This window comes from Eulemur rufifrons, chromosome 16 (genome assembly GCF_041146395.1).
Source record: "Eulemur rufifrons isolate Redbay chromosome 16, OSU_ERuf_1, whole genome shotgun sequence".
In the NCBI taxonomy this organism is placed as follows: domain Eukaryota; kingdom Metazoa; phylum Chordata; class Mammalia; order Primates; family Lemuridae; genus Eulemur; species Eulemur rufifrons.
Window position 1 is genome coordinate 617,543 of NC_090998.1, and position 15,748 is coordinate 633,290.

The following is a 15,748-nucleotide window of genomic DNA, read 5'->3' on the forward strand; positions in this document are numbered from 1 at the left end:
CCCTGGGTTAGGAAATCCTAATCTTGTGTGGGTTGCTTCCAATAAGTGTAAGTTTACCTCCTCTTAGTTTCCCATAGACCTAAGCTCTAAGCCCCACGGGGCTTGTGATGGACCTTCTGAGTGTCCCATTTCCCAAACTGCTATTGTGGGTGTCTTAGATCGTGGAAGACTGGACCAGCGAAAGGCTGCCTCTCTTAGGAGCAGCGTCGCAAAGGCAGACGTCACCTCGAGGTCAGTTCTCTGGGTAGCTGGCATAAGACAAACAGAACCAAGGGCTCAGGACCAGAGTCCATCTGGGAGTCTGGAATCCCTCCCGACGGTGCCGTTTTGTAAGAGTTTGTCCCGGGAGCTGTGTGGGTCTGCAGACGGGAAGTGGAAAGCTGCTCCGATCTCCAGGAAGGGTCCCCGGCTCCCGCCCTGCTGCAGCTGGCCTTTCACCTCCAACCCTGCGTGAAGACACCTTTGCTCACCCACCTGCTGACGCAGCCGGCTCAGCCTGTCAGTGCTGTGTGTCTCTGAATGCACCAGCCAAATCAGGGACAGTTTCTCCCCCTCCACCCACTTCACTCTTCTTGTCCAGACTCTGACTCTGAAAGCCCAGTGTTTATTTGCTAACTTGAGCCCACGTTCAATTGGCCCAAGAGCATCTGCCCTTGGACTTAGTTCTCGTGCAGCACGTGCCCCGGGATGAGTGAGAGGGCGACTGGCCTGGAGGGCCGGCAGGGTCCCCAGCGACTGTCAGGCTTCGAGGCTTGTCTGGGGCGCCACAGTTTGCACCAGGCAAGGGAGCTAAATTCCCCAAATACCAGGATGTTGGGCAACGTTTCAAAGAATGAAATCCGTTGCTATTACAGCCTTTCCTCTACCCCCACCCTGAACTCTGTGTCCCATCCTTCTCTGCAGTGTACTATGTAAATGACTCATTGTTCTCGATAATCTTACCCTGCCGGGTTCAGGTCTATCTACGATGCTAAACCTGTGGTTGTCCAGATACTTTTACATGTTGTGTAAAGGTCTGAGCACTTCAAAGGAAGATTGGCCAGGAAGGGCCCTGCACATTCGAATCCCTCTGCTTACGTATTTTATTCTTTGATTTTAAAAATTAATTTATCCAATAAATATTTACGGCACGCTAATGGGGTTAGGATACCAGAATATGGAGAAATGCAAAGATGTACTAGGATACCAGGATATGGGAAAATATATGAATGAATGAGATTTGAATGCACTTTCAAGTAGAGGAAATAAGACATGTAAGTAAACCACAATATATGATAAAAAAAAAAGTATGTCTATATACTTGTCCTAGCTTAGTCACTGTCTGTCATATAGCAAGTGACATTTAAGCTGGCACTGAAGGATGGGTGCGAATCGGAGGCACAAACGAGGAGAAAGCATTCCAGCCAGAAGGAACAGCGCGCACAGGGCCTCGGGGGCAGCAGGGTAGACCTGTGTGCAGGATAGCAAACATTAACCGTATTTGGCAGGAACGTAGGCAAGGGCAGTAGAGAGACAGAGGTGGGAAGGCCAAGGTGGGGTTGGCCCCTGGAAGACCTTGATTGTCAGGTTTAAGATTAGTTTGGGATTTTTAGGGGAATCACTGAAGGTTTTTGAGCAAAGGAGTTCATGATATGACCACAGCTGTATCTTAGAAAGATTAACTTGGTAGTTCTGTGGGTGCTAAATTGGAGAAAAATTAAAAAAAAAAAAAAAAAGGATCAGATGGTAGCAGGGGGAACAGGAAATTAGAGGAGGGAATTATTACAGGGGCCTTTTCCAGCAAGCTACTTCTGGTCAACTAAACCAAGAGTGACCTTGACCTCTCTTCTCAAAGGTCCTCACTGGACCTCTCACTGGGAACAGGACAGTATAGTTGTTAGGAGCAGACTTTGAGGTCAAACAAAGCTCGTCTTGAAATATAGCTCTGCTACAATGGGATAGTTATATTCAGATTTTTTATAAAGATTGAATGAGACAGAGCCTATTAAAACACTCATTAGAGGCCGGGGGCAGTGGCTCATGCCTGTAATCCTAGCACTCTGGGAGGCCAAGGCGGGAGGATCACTTGAGGTCAGGAGTTCGAGACCAGCCTGAGCAAGAGCGCGACCCCATCTCTACTAAAAAATAGAAAGAAATTATCTGGACAACTAAAAATATATAGAAAAAATTAGCCGGGCATGGTGGCGCATGCCTATAGTCCCAGCTACTCAGGAGGCTGGGGCAGGAGGATTGCTTGAGCCCAGGAGTTTGAAGTTGCTGTGAGCTAGGCTGATGCCACAGCACTCTAGCCCAGGCAACAGAGTGAGACTCTGTCTCAAAAAAAAAAAAAAAAAAAAAAAGCTCATTAGCACACAAGGCAACAGGTAAGCAATTAATAAACAGTTTCTATGATAGCCATTATCCTATGACTCATGTTGTAGATGTGTGTGTGTATAGAACTAGAATCACCTTTATTAGACTATAAACTGCTGGAGGGCAGGAAGCTTCAGTTTCTTGTACCCAGCAGGCAAGCAATGAATATGAAAAAAATAGATAACAAGATAGATGGGTGATTAGGCTGTAAGATTTTCATTAAATTTAGGAGAATATGTCCCTGTGAATCAGGACTGATATTTTCTTGCTTGAAGTGCTGCCTGTTCTCAGAAGTACAGTCACTCTAATTTGGCAGATATGAAGGAAAGAAAGTACTGAGGGACGGGATGAGTCTGTCCTCAAGAGAGGACGTCAAGTCCCAGGTCCAGGCAGTGTTTTGGACTCAGTCATCCTGGGAAGCATTTATCTGAAGTCCCTAGACTCTGGGCCTGTTTCTAACAGGCCCATGCCCACCATGTGAAGAGGTATTTGTGCAAAGCCTTCCTAAAGTCTAGCTGGCTGCTTTTGTGGTGACCTTGGCCTAGGCCTAGAGAAAGAGCTGGGTTAGCAAGGAGGCAGTATGAGCTAGGAGCTAGTGCAGGGCACCATTTGGGCCCTGGGCTGCCGGTCTCTTTCCCCACTTCTACTGCCCACAACTAAGAAATCTTGGACAACGCCTTCTCTCTGCTGCAGAGCCTGCGAGGCCAGACATCCCTGAATATCGAGTACCTCCTACCCCAGGGCCTCCCACACAGGCAACGGAGGCGCCAAGTACTGCAGGGCCTCCAGGAGGGATGGGACAATGTGTGCACCTTCCAAGAGCTTCACTCCAGTCGGACATAAAAGGTGAAGCAGGAGAAATATGGCACCGTAGGCAGAAGAATGGCAGCGGAGTCACGGTGCCTGGGTGGAACACTGGCTTTCTCCCTGGCCGACACGGGGCAGTTAACCTCCCTGCCCCTAGCGCCCTTACCTCTGGAGGAGGAATGATAATAGCAGTTACCACATGCGGTGCCATGGAGGGTTGAATAAAATCATTTGTGTAAAATGCTCAATATAGTACTGGCCCATAGCAAGTGCCCAATAACTGTTAACTATTTATCATTAGTGAGTTAATAACATCCAACCTGAAAAGCAACATATGGCAATAGGGAATTTTCCAGGTCATCCCTTTAGAATTTTTTGCATCTCTTTAGATTTTAAGCTTTTTGATAGAAGAAGATCCTGTCCTTTTATAGATTTCCCCAACACCCACCCCCAGTGCCTTGCAAACAAACAGGCACTGAAATATTATTTCAGACTATAATTAAGTAATTCCTAATTTCTAAATTAATGGAACAGATAACTAGGAAACTTAGGACAGTGAGACTGGTGTGAGCTGAGCAGTCAGGGAAGGCTTCATAGAGGAGGCGGGATTGAGGTAGAGCTGGACAGATTTGGGTAGGACTGGGATAGACAAAGCAAAGCAAGGAGGATTCTGACTATAAAAGCCTGGACTAGGTTGGGGGTTCAAGAGAGGCAGGGGCAGATTTGGGGGGCATGGCCACAGCACGCACACACACCACACACACACACACACAAACACACTAAGGATGGCACCCGTGTGCCCAGAGCCTGGGCTCTGAGTGTGGGCCAGGAAGACGGGTCATGGGTGGGGCCAGATGCCCTGGGACAGACTCTGGGCCCAAGGACAGGAGCCCATCAGCTGCTCAAGAGACCCCTGACAAAACGGCAAGCAGCAGGGCCCAGTCCTGCCTGTGCCCCCAGCTCCTCTGTCACACCCTGTGCCAGACAAGAGGGTGGGGGTTGGGGGAAGACTGGCCCCAGGGAGCCAGTTGCTGCTGAGCCAGGGAGCTGGAGGCCAAAGATCAAGGCCGAGTGTGTCAGAGTCCTCGTCCCTCCACAGCTCAACTCCATCCCCAGGTGGACAGGAGACACTGCTCTGGGTGGAGAGGTGGCCACATGGCCACGTGTCCCTGAGGCTCTGACAGGCCTCTGTGCCATGACACCTCTCCATGAGGGAAGACGGTGTACAGATTCCCCTTTTGTACACTGAGAATCTCTGCGGGGGGTCTCTCTTCCCCTCCCAGAGGGCAGGCCAGACCTTTCCTTTCCTGCGTCTCCTCACAGCAGCACTCACAGTGGACACCCTTCCCGTCTCTGGTGCAGAATGACCAACGTGACAGTAGCATTTCCTTGCCTTACAGACAGGGAAAGCAGAAATCATAATCACAGTCATGCTCATATAACATGTGCCAGTCCCCATTCTACACACTTTTCACGCATTAACTTAGTTAATCTTCACAACAATTCTATGAGGTCGGTACTGTCATTATTCCCATTTTACATGAGAAAACTGAGGCCTAAAGGTTGCGGAACTCGCCCAAGCTCACACCAGCAGAAAGCCAGTCCTGCGCCAAGCAACCTGGGAGGCGGAGCTGGGCCGGTGGCTGCGCTGGCCCCTGTGCTCCACGACTGGGACGGGGGGCGCACAGGGCTGGTGGAGGGGGGCGGGACACAGCCCCGCGGTCCTGTCTTCCAGGTCTCTCCACACAGACCAGGTGATGACAATCAGTATCTCCGTCCCTGAGGTCCCTAAAGCCCCACCTCAGTTCCTGTCCTCAGGTAACACGGAGGTGGCAGGGTGGAATTTTACCAACCCGCTGCCAGGCTCCTTCCCCAGGAGACTGAGAATGCACCAGACTTCCTGCTTTCAGGCACCTTTTTTTTTCCCCCCTTTTTAAAGAAAGCGGTAAACACGTGAGAATGGAGTGTGAAAGAAAGTGACTCTTCAGCCATACTTATAGCCAGAGTGGGCCGTGCTCTCCGCAAGCAGGAAAGCTGCTTCTGAACAGCCTGCAAAACGCAGACTCCCAAGGAGCCGGGCCCCTGCCGTCCCCTGCCATTCCTCCTGGGCCAGGCGGGACAGTCTCCCTCCTGCGGGGCCCCAGCTCAGCCTCGCCTGTCCCCCCAGGCCCTTGCACAGCCCTAGGTGTTCCGGACGAGAAAGGGGCCAGCTCCGTGCCCGCGGGAGGAGGTGCTTCTTAAACAGGTGGAAGGATCAGGGCACATGTGAAAACACTTAAGATGCCTTCGCTGTGGAGGGACTGGCCGGGGGAAGCCGTGGCAGCTGAACAGCAGACAGGCTTGCGGGGGGGAGGGGGGGGGGGTGGCAGCAGCCCCGCCCCGGCCGTGGCTCCGGAGGGCTGTGCTCAACCCAGCAATTTGGAGACAGCCACGGGTGTGTGCGTAACAGAACAGGATCCTCTCCCGACAAAAATTCTGAAAGAAAACCAAAACGGAAGTCCGTCGCCCACACCTCTGCTGGGCCGTCTCTAATGACCCTCGGGGAATGTTCCGGACACGCGTGGGCCTCTGTGAACTTACCTGCGTCGCCTCCACCTCCTGATCCAGGATCAAAAATGGGAAACGCAAAGACCATCCTGTGTGTGTGCTGTTTTAATCACTCGGATCCACAGTCCCCTTTCTTGCTCCTCACCCCATTTTCAGTCAGGGGAGAAAGAAGAAGATGAAACCAAAACTAGAACACAGCACAAAGGTTTCCAGGAAACTTTATGTGAAACTCCTGGAGGGCTGGAATTAGGAACCAACAGGGTAGCACTCCAGATTTCTGCCCTGCTCCATAGGGGGCCGGACTTACTGCGAGCCCTTGAAAATTAGAGATTAAAAAAAAAAAAAGAAAATTAGAGATTTTTTTTACCACTTCAAAATTATTCCAGAAAGGCATGTAGTTGAGAAGATAACCAGATTGTGAGGAAGCCCAACATACTTGCTAAGGATATTCAAGTTTCAGGGAAGTTCAGCTGAAATAGCAATCTGTGAGTAGACGATTAGCAGGGAGTTGGCTGCAGAATCAATCACAGATTGAAGGGACGTCAGGGGACAGAAGAGGATGAAGTTTGAACTGAGGCTCAGAATAGGGAAAAGGATTCAGTAATGATGGGAGTCGTGTGTGCTCAAGGTTTAAACCTAACCAGCCCATGGTGTCTGAGGCATGAGTGGTAAGTAGAATCAGAGATTCCATTCAGCAAAAGCGGACAAGAAAACAAATCTCTTTTCTTTGTTTGTCCTGTTGAAAACCAAACACAGTAGCCATTTGATGAAATTCCAATATCAGGAGTGTTTGGGCAGGAAAGGGAGGGTGACAGTGCAGCCAGCCCTCACCAGGGACATCTGCCTGATGGCGCCGCACACGTCCTCCAGCCCTGCACTCTGGAATGTCCATGGGTGTCTGTCACCTCTCCTGACTCTAGCCCTAGGACACTTTCTGCTTGCCCTCTCTTTCCTGTGACCCCCAAATGTCAACTGGCAAAGCTCAACATTCCTGTCTGGGCCGGAGCAGCTTGAACCAGCTTGTGTGAGTCACAGGTAATTTTCAGTTGTTGTGGGAAAGTGCTAAATGGAGAGAAAGCACTAGGTCTTGATGAGGCTTGGCTCCCGGGGCATGGAGATGAGGGCGGGGGAAGTGGGAGGAAGGCTCTAAAGGTCAACTGCAGTGTCCCCCAGTTTTCGCGCACCTTCATCAACAGAGACAAACTCCAATTGATCCATTAGTAGCTTTGAAAACTTGACCTTTTGTAAAAAGGAGAAAACTGAGATTTTAGTCCTGTCTAGAGCTGGGAAGCTTTGGAAACACGGCCCCACAGTGAGGCAAGCTGGGGAGAGTGCCAAACCAAACCAGAACCCAGCGTAGAGATTTCATGCCATTAGCACAAAAGGTTAGTGGGCCGGGTTGAACTTGGGCAAGATCTCATGGGATCTTAGATCCAGTGCGTTTTCTGTGAGTAGATTTCAGTCAGAAAGGTTGTGAAATACACCTCAGTCTGGCATTGGGCTTGGAACAAAGATCTACTCTCCTTTCCAGGGAGGCTCTGTGAGAAATGAGTCGGTTCCTGTCCTCTGATCCATCCTGCATCCCCTCCTGGAGCAACCCACCTGAAACTGTGCCCCACTCCACCATTAAAGAGAATTAATCATATCATTTAATAACTTTTAAGGGTTTACTACTGTCTACTACATCAAGGACATATTCCTTTGCCTGGTTAAAAGAAATGCTCCACAATTTAGCCCCAGCCCCCATCCACCAGTGCTGTCCCTCCCGCTGGCCCAGGGCGCGCGCTCACTCCCGCCTGTTCAGTCCCAGTTTTCTTCGCCTTCACGCCAGCATCTGAATGTATTCTTCTTATTTAACAGTCCCCAAAAACCCCACCTTTGGAGTTTTGCCAACTATTTCAATTTTCATCTCTCCATCTCCAAGTAATTATCAAGTCACTTCTTGATATATGTGCCTCCCTGACTAGACTGTTCTATGAGCCACCATGAACGATACTTGACAGTGCCTCACATAAATTGTGTTTGATAAATAACTGTTGGTTAGTTGCAGTTCTTCTTCGTCTACAAGTTAAAGGCCAAACACAACACACAAAATCAACCTCCTTCCAATCCTGACGTGGGTCCTCTAAGTTTAGTAGCACAGGGAGAAACTGTAGAGAATAGCTGTGCCTGAGATAGTAAGGGGGTGAGTCCAAAATAGAATAAAATGCTTGCCCAACCCTGGCATCTTAAATGCCTATCTGAAAATTGGGCACTACCAGAATGTTGCACTCTTCCTAGCATTCAAATTCAGGGCACTATAACATAAAATGCTTTGCGTTTAAGACTTTTCCTTCTTATTCTCCTTCTCTTTGAGGCAATGGGTACGACTATGAAAAAGATGTTGGAAAAAAATATATAATTCCTAAAATGGAATAGAGCAGACATAAAGACCAGTGAAATAGAACAGAAAGCCCAGAAATAAACCCTCAAGTATACGGTAAATTGGTTTTCAGCAAGGGTGCCAAGATCATTAAATGCCAAAAAGACGATTTTTTTCAATAAATGGTGCTGGAAAAACTGGATATTCCCACATACAAAAGAATGTAATTGGACCCTTACCTTATGCCATACGCAAAAATTAACTCAAAATGGATCAAAGACCTAAATTTAAGAGCTAAAACTATAAAACACTTAGAAAATATAGGGAAAAGTTTTCATGACATTGGATTAAGCAATGATTTCTTGTATATGACACCAAAAGCACAGGCAACAAAAGAAAAAACAGATAAATTGGACTTCATCAAAATTAAAAACTTTTGTGCATCAAAGGACACCAGCCTCCCCTGGGGCCATCAAGAGAGCGAAGAGACAATCCACAGAATAGGAGAAAATATTTGCAAATCATATATCTGTTAAGGGATTAATATCCAGAATATAAAAAGAACTCCTACAACTTAACAACATCCCCCCCAAACCACCCAATTTATTACAAAAATGGGCAAAGGACTTGAGTAGGCATTTCTCCAAAGAAGATACACAAATGGCCTAAGCACCTGAAAAAATGCTCAACATTATTAGTCATTAGGAAATGCAAATCAAACCCACAATGAGATACCACTTCTCACCCATTAGAATGATTATTATAAAAAAGAAAAAGAAAAAAACAAGATTTGGCAAGGATGTGGAGAAATTGGAATCCTCCTGCCTTGCTGGTGGGAATGTAAATGATGTAGCCATTGTGGAAAACAGTTTGGCAGTTCCTCATTTATTGAAAAATTATATATAGAATTATCATATGATTCAGCAATTTCACCCTTAGGGGTATGCCCAGAAGAATTCAAACAGATACCTACATACCAATGTTTACAGCAGCATTAGTCACGATAGCCACAAGGTAGAAACAACCCAAGTACCCAATGACACATGAGTGGATAAACGAACTGCGGTGTGTACATCCAATGGAGTATTATTCAGCCTTAGAAAGAAATGAAATTCCAATACATGCTACAACATGGATGAACCTTGAAAACATCATGCCAAGTGAATAAACCAGACACAAAAGGACAAATATTGTATGATTCTACTTACATAAGGTACCTAGAACAGGCAAATTCACAGAGACAGAAAGTAGAATAGAGGTTATGGGGGCTGGGAAGAGGGGCACAGGAAGTTACTGTCTAACGGATACATTAACAATGTGTGGGATGATAAAAAAGTTCCGGATGTAGACATTGCTGATGGTTGCCCAACATTGTTAATGTACTTGATGCCACTGATTCACACACTTAAAATTGGTTAAAATGGTAATTTTCACGTTACTATATTTTACCACAATAATAAAGAAAAAAAAAGAACAGAACCTGAATCCAGTCATGAGGACAAAATCAGACAAATCCAAAATTGTGGGTCCTTCTCCAGAATGATTGACCTACACCCTTCAAAAATATCAAGATGACAAAAGGACAAAAAAGGCGACCAGGGTGCTGTTACAGATTAAAGGTGACTTACGAGACAGGACAAGCAAATACATGACTAATTCTTGATTATATTTTAATTAAAAAAAGAAAAAAGCTGTAACGGGTATGGCTGTGTGGACAATTGGGAAAGGGAAGATGAACCACATCCATGTCAAATGCTGTCCAAGTGGTAGGGACAGATCCTGGGGACGTGTAGGAGAACACCCTTTTTAGGAGATACTTCCTGAAGATTTTAGAGATGATGGCTGCAACTTTCAAATGGAAAAAAAAATATGTATCTCTAAAAGAAATAAAGTAAATATGGCAAAACTGATGAATGGAGGTGAAGCGCTTATGGTATCCACAGTACTAGTCTTTCCACTTTTCTGTCCGGGAAAATAAAAAGAGGATGAAATGGGTTAGTCAGTTTGGTTCCCTAATGACCAGTGAAACACTGACTTTCCGTGAATCTGTAGGCAAAATATTGATCCATTTGCCACACTGGGTCATTTTATTTCATTGAACTTACTCTCCAGGGGTGCCAGAAGGGGCTGATATGGACCATTCGGGGTGGTGTGGGGGGTGAGAACAGATGCTCTATCTGTTCCCCATGACTCCTCACCCTGCCAAGGGCAGGGCTGTGTCTCACTTTTCTCATAACCCTTTTCCCAAACCCCATGCTTTGTGCAGAGCTAAGTACATAGTAGCTGCCTAGAAAATATTTTCCTATTCATTGATTATAACTATCTCATCAGTAGGGAGAGAAACACAGGCATGGAACTGTAAGTGGACAAGGTTGGGGTTAAAAGGTTTACCCCAACTAAGGTATTAAAATGCTGCTGTTGGGCAGGGCCGTGCAGAAGGAATGTCAGGTGTGGGCTTTGACACAGCCTAATTCTCTGGCAACCAGGTGCTACTGGCTTAGGTAGTGCTTAGTGTTCGGGGTGGGGTAAGAGAAATACAGCCTTGGCGAAAGCTTATGAATACCCAAGTACAGAATGTCCCCAACTTGGCCGTATGGGGCAACTGCTCTCACAACCCTGTGAGTTCTTCCCAAGGAATCAGGGCCAAAGGATTAAGGACCTCACAAAAATAAATAAATAAATAAAGGGAGGTCTCATTCAGCCTCCTTGAACAGTCATTGTGCCTTAAAGGACTGGCACCATTTGTGATTTAAGGAGACCACCACCAGCCTCTCTCAGGAGGTGGGAGCGAGAACCCCGCACTGCCTTAGGAGGAAGGCGCTGCGGCACACTGGGAAAGTTGCAGGAGGGCTCCTAGGCCGGAAGCATCCCGCCTCCAGCTGAGACACCCGTGTGCTGCTGTGTTGCAGCTTGTTAAGGGAGTGTGGACTTGTCCTCCTTGTCTTGAGCAATTTTTTAAGGAGGCTGGAAGAACTAGAGGGTCAATTCCTCTCTACTGGAGCCAGGGCTCCAGGAGGCAGGCCCTCAGCTCCAATAGCAGATACATGCCCATGTGTTGCCATTTCCTATTAAATTGGAACTTTTTACCAACCACTGGGTATTATACTAGCATTGACACTCAGTTTTAAATTCAATTTAATATTTTTGTGCAGCTTCTTAAATTGGTCTCTGATTATTTCATGTAAGTCTTGAACTCTCCCCCAAAATTACAAACTTCCTTTGTGACGCTGCACCGCTCGTGTTCCCTCCCTCACCCGGTCCACAGTAGGCACCAGGTACACAGTAAGTGGGAATATCTAAACGACCCAGTGCATAGCCATAGATTGTAACATTCTGCAGCCGTTAAAAATAATAAGGTGGATCTACATATTCTGACATGGAGAGATTTCCATTCATATTATTGTGTCAAGAAAATAAAAGCAACCAGGCACGCTATGAAACCCCTTATGCAGAAGTCACTAGTAGAAGGAACAAAGGCATAGTCTATGAATCTATTTCCTTCCTCCTACATAACCCTAGTCACAGACATTTGTTACAATTTAGAGTAGCAGAACTCAGCAATTTCCTGTAATTTCCCCTTCAAGAGCAGTTGTAGTTAATGTTACGTAAACAATATTATATGTGTAAGTCAGTTGATGTAGGACTTGCCACAGTAATAGTCACACTTACACAGTACTTACATATGGCAGGCATTGCTCTTGGGGCTTTACATGAATTAACTCATTTAACTCCCACAACAGTCTCATAAGAAACTGAGGTACAGAGAGGTTAAGTAATTTGTCGTAGGTCAGACAGCACAGCACGTAAGTGGCAGACCCAGGTTTTGAACCCAAGCAGTGTAGCTCCAGAGCCTGTGTCCTTAGCCTCTATGCCAAAGATGTATTTCTTTGTTTGTACATTTTGTGTATGCCTCAACGATAGCACTCGGGACACTGTGTGGGAATTAATGGAAAAGGAAAAAGTATCCCCATCCCCACCTTAACCTATGGCTCCATCTGCAGATTTGAAGGTTTGAGGTACCTCTAAGGGGCTACTGATGCCTTCTGGAAACTGCATGGACTGTCACTGAGAGAACATGACCATTTGCTGTGACTGTATTTAATCAAGTGATATACATAGATCTCCCCAGCAAGTGCCTCTTGAGGACAGGTTTCAGCCAACCCTAGATCATACTCATAGAACCTCAGCTTAACACCCAAGGATGCCAGTGGCCCAGGTGCAAGGAGCCTGCTGATTGAAGATGGGGAGGCTGGACCTGGTAACTCTTTGAGGAAAAGCATAAGGTTTCTAGGACTCTGATTCTTGACTCCTCAAAGCCCTCTGGCATTAAGACTGATGCTACCCGAAAGCAAATTAGGAGGCTCTGTCCAGGCCCAGGTCCCCGAATAGTGTATTGGGGGTAACACCGTGCTTAGTGCTGTTCCAGATTAAATCAGCAGCCCTCAGATCTGCTGGACCTATTGTTGCCGCGATGTGTATCTGCGGTTCATGGAATGTTTGCTCCCTGGCAGCCAAATGCACTTAGGACTGGCAGTGATGACCTCATAAAGCAGGAAAGCTGAGCAGTCAGTCCCATGACTAACGCTTTATTGAGATGGAGGAGTTGAGCATTTGTGCTTAATGAAAATATCTGGGTATTGCAGAATCAGGAGTTTCCAAACTTGGGGCAGCTTCAGGACCATCATATCTAAAGTCCTTGTTTTACAAATATGAAAACTGAAGCTTTAAAAAAAAGGTAGGTCTCAGGGCTTGTGGCCTGAAAAAAGTTCAAGTTAGTTCTTCCTAAATTTCACCCTGGAGCAATAGCATGGTGGGCTACCAGACCCTCCTTCAATGACTCCATGGCCTTCAGGCTCAACTACCGTCATTAATTCATCCCATGTGCCTGCTGACTTCTTTTTCTCCTCTCCTTTTAACAGTCCTTTTTTGTTTTTAATTGTCCTGCTTGTATTGTGTTTCCTCAGATGTAAAGGGACAATCATACCCCCACCCCACACCACCCGCAGTGGCTCCAACGCCACAGACTGCTCCCAACTTCAGTACCAGAAGAATGGAGGGCTGCAGGTGGGGACACGGTTAGAAGTGATCTTTATAAATCATTTGCATACCGGGGTCCAGAGATCTGAAGGTGTGGGTCCCCTCCAGGTCGTTTTCAAGGTTTTCTCTCTTTTTTCTTTTTCACATACAATCATTCCCAATTTTTTTTCCAGGCTATTCTCTTACTTATGTAACCATGTTTATGAGGTGAAACTGTTTGACAATTTGCTTGTACTATTTCCAAATAATAAAAACCAGCCACTGCCCTACTGAAGTCTCATCGAAACAAAACTCCTGCCTTCCCTGAGTATAATGCTCTCTGGCCTTCAAAACCACTGCCTACCTGTAATCCTAGCACTCTGGGAGGCCGAGGCGGGAGGATCACTTGAGCTCAGGAGTTCAAGACCAGCCCGTCTCTACTAGAAATAGAAGAGTTAGCGGGGCGTGGTCGTGAGCGCCTGCAGTCCCAGCTACTCGGGAGGCTGAGGCAGGAGGATCGCTTGAGCCCAGGAGTTTGAGGTTGCTGTGAGCTAGGCTGACGCCACGGCACTCTAGCCCGGGCAACAGAGCAAGACTCTGTATCAAAAAATAAATACATAAACGAAAATAAATAAAAAACACCGCCCATACCTTCTCAAGCAGACCTACCTTCTTCACTGGCAGGGGCTGTTCTGGGGACATAGGGTGCTTCTATTCTGTGGGGACAGGAAGGGTAGGATGGGGGCTGCTGTCCATCTTGGGCACTCTGAGCTGGAGAGTGGCTGCCGGGCTGCTCCTGCGGCCTCCCTTCCCGCCTGGCCTCCCTGATTCTGCGGGCCGCTGTCTACACCGACCGCAGGTGGGTTCCAACGGGGAGTGTCTAGACAGGTGAAAGCGGGAGGAGAAGTGCGCTTCTCCGGACCCTCAGGAAAGAACTCCGGCCCGCTGGCTCGGTCGGACCCTCGCTGCACAGGCATTCTTTGCTAATACTGCCCTGGGGCCAGGTCAGTTCCTAGCCTGACCCAGAAGACATCTGCGGGGGGGGACAGTGGCCGTGAGGGTCAGCCAGGCCGAGCAGCACCGGTCTTGGCGGGCCGGCTGACCCGCAGCAAGGGACCCGCCTGGGTGAGGTTTTCTCGTCTGTAAATAAGGGTTAACGCCACCTCCGGAAAGAACGCCATGTAAGACGCCTACTTTTCACACACAGTGCCCGGCAAGGGGCACCGCCACTATTAATAACCAAGGGAAGCCTGGGGGAAAGTCTGCCGGAAGCCGAGGACTCTTCTGAGAAAAACGGAACCGAAATGGCCCCGACTGGCTCCCGGGCGGGGCGCTGCTGGGACGTCTGCGGCAGGAGCGGGCGAGCGCCCCCGCGGGCCGGGCTGGCCGGTCTGCGCGGCCCCCCTGCGCCCTCGCGGGCCCCTGCGCGTGCGCGGCCGGCGGGCGTGCCGCCCCCTCCCCCCGGGCAAACATGCGCAGTTTCGGCGCGGGCCGGGCTTCAGCGCCCGCGCAGCTCGCGGGCGGGGCGGGGGAGAGCGGGAACTTGCCGAAGAGAGACTCTGAATCTTCCCTGGAGCCCTGGGGGGCGGCGGCCCAGCCTTTCTGGCGCCAGGGACCCTTGTGTGGAAGACACTTTCCCACGGACGGGGTGAGGGTGGGAGTGGCGGAGCCCAGGCCGCGATGCGCCGGTTCCCAACAGGCCACGGACCGGTACCGCCCCGGAGTTGGGGACCGCAGCTGCAGGGCTGTCACTCTAGGCCTGAAAACGAGGAAACCCAGGCTCCGGGAGCTCCAGAACTGCGCAGCTCCTGCGAGGCTGTTTGCAATGAAGCCAAGGCCAGACTTTCTCTCATTGATGGGGCTTCATACCAGCACACCAAGCGGTGCCCAGACTCAGTCCCCATGGGCACCCTTGTTTGCTTAGAGCAAAGTGAAAGGCCTTCCGAGAGAGCGGGTGGGGAGGTGGGTGGTCTTTGGATATTTCTTCTCTGCACAAAAAGCCCTCCGTTGGCGACAGTAGTTTGAACCACCCCTTTCCACAGCTACTCTTTGCCCTCAGCCAAAAGGGGTCACCCTCCTCCCCGCACATCTCTTCTGGAACCCTCTCCCTTCCCACATGGAGGGATCAATCAGTCCACTGTTTAAATAGAGACTATTTTGTCACTTTGGGGGGGGCCAATCTTGAGTTACCAACTCATCTTTCAGCTCTTAGATAACACTTTCCTAGACCCCACAAGCTTCCTATAGCACCCCTACTTCCTTTTTTGATAGTCCTTATCACACCACCCCTTGCAATTGCTTATTTCCTTATCTGTCTCCCTCTGCAGATGGGGAAGCTACCTGAGGGCAAGAACCATGTCTTGATTGTCACCTCAATATTTAGCCATGGCCCAGCTGCCAAGGTGCCAGTGTTCCCCAGGAACACCATTTGAAAAACCTCTGAGCTAGAGTTGCAAGTTAAAGTAAGGCAGTAAGGGAAACTAGGAACAACTGTAAAAACCTGACCTTTAATAATCATGACAATAGTCATGTTTAATGGCTACCATTTACTGTTGTAGGTGTGTGAGTGCAGGGTTCCTCAGACATGCATCCGAGCAGCCCAGAGATCTTGTTCAAATGCAGGTTCTGATTCAGGACGTCCGGGTGGGGCCTGAGATTCATTTC

At 48.4% G+C, this 15,748-nt stretch overlaps 1 protein-coding gene across 1 annotated transcript in view; it reads right to left on the minus strand.

The window, feature by feature from the left end:
- Positions 1-13,813, minus strand: part of NINJ2 (ninjurin 2) — a 69,142-nt gene extending 55,329 nt beyond the window's left edge. Inside the window, exon 1 of the mRNA XM_069490959.1 lies at positions 13,754-13,813. Coding sequence (XP_069347060.1) covers positions 13,754-13,786 — 33 coding nt within the window. The 5' untranslated portion in view covers positions 13,787-13,813. The remainder of the gene's footprint in view (positions 1-13,753) is intronic.
- Between the last annotated feature and the right edge of the window lie 1,935 nt (positions 13,814-15,748).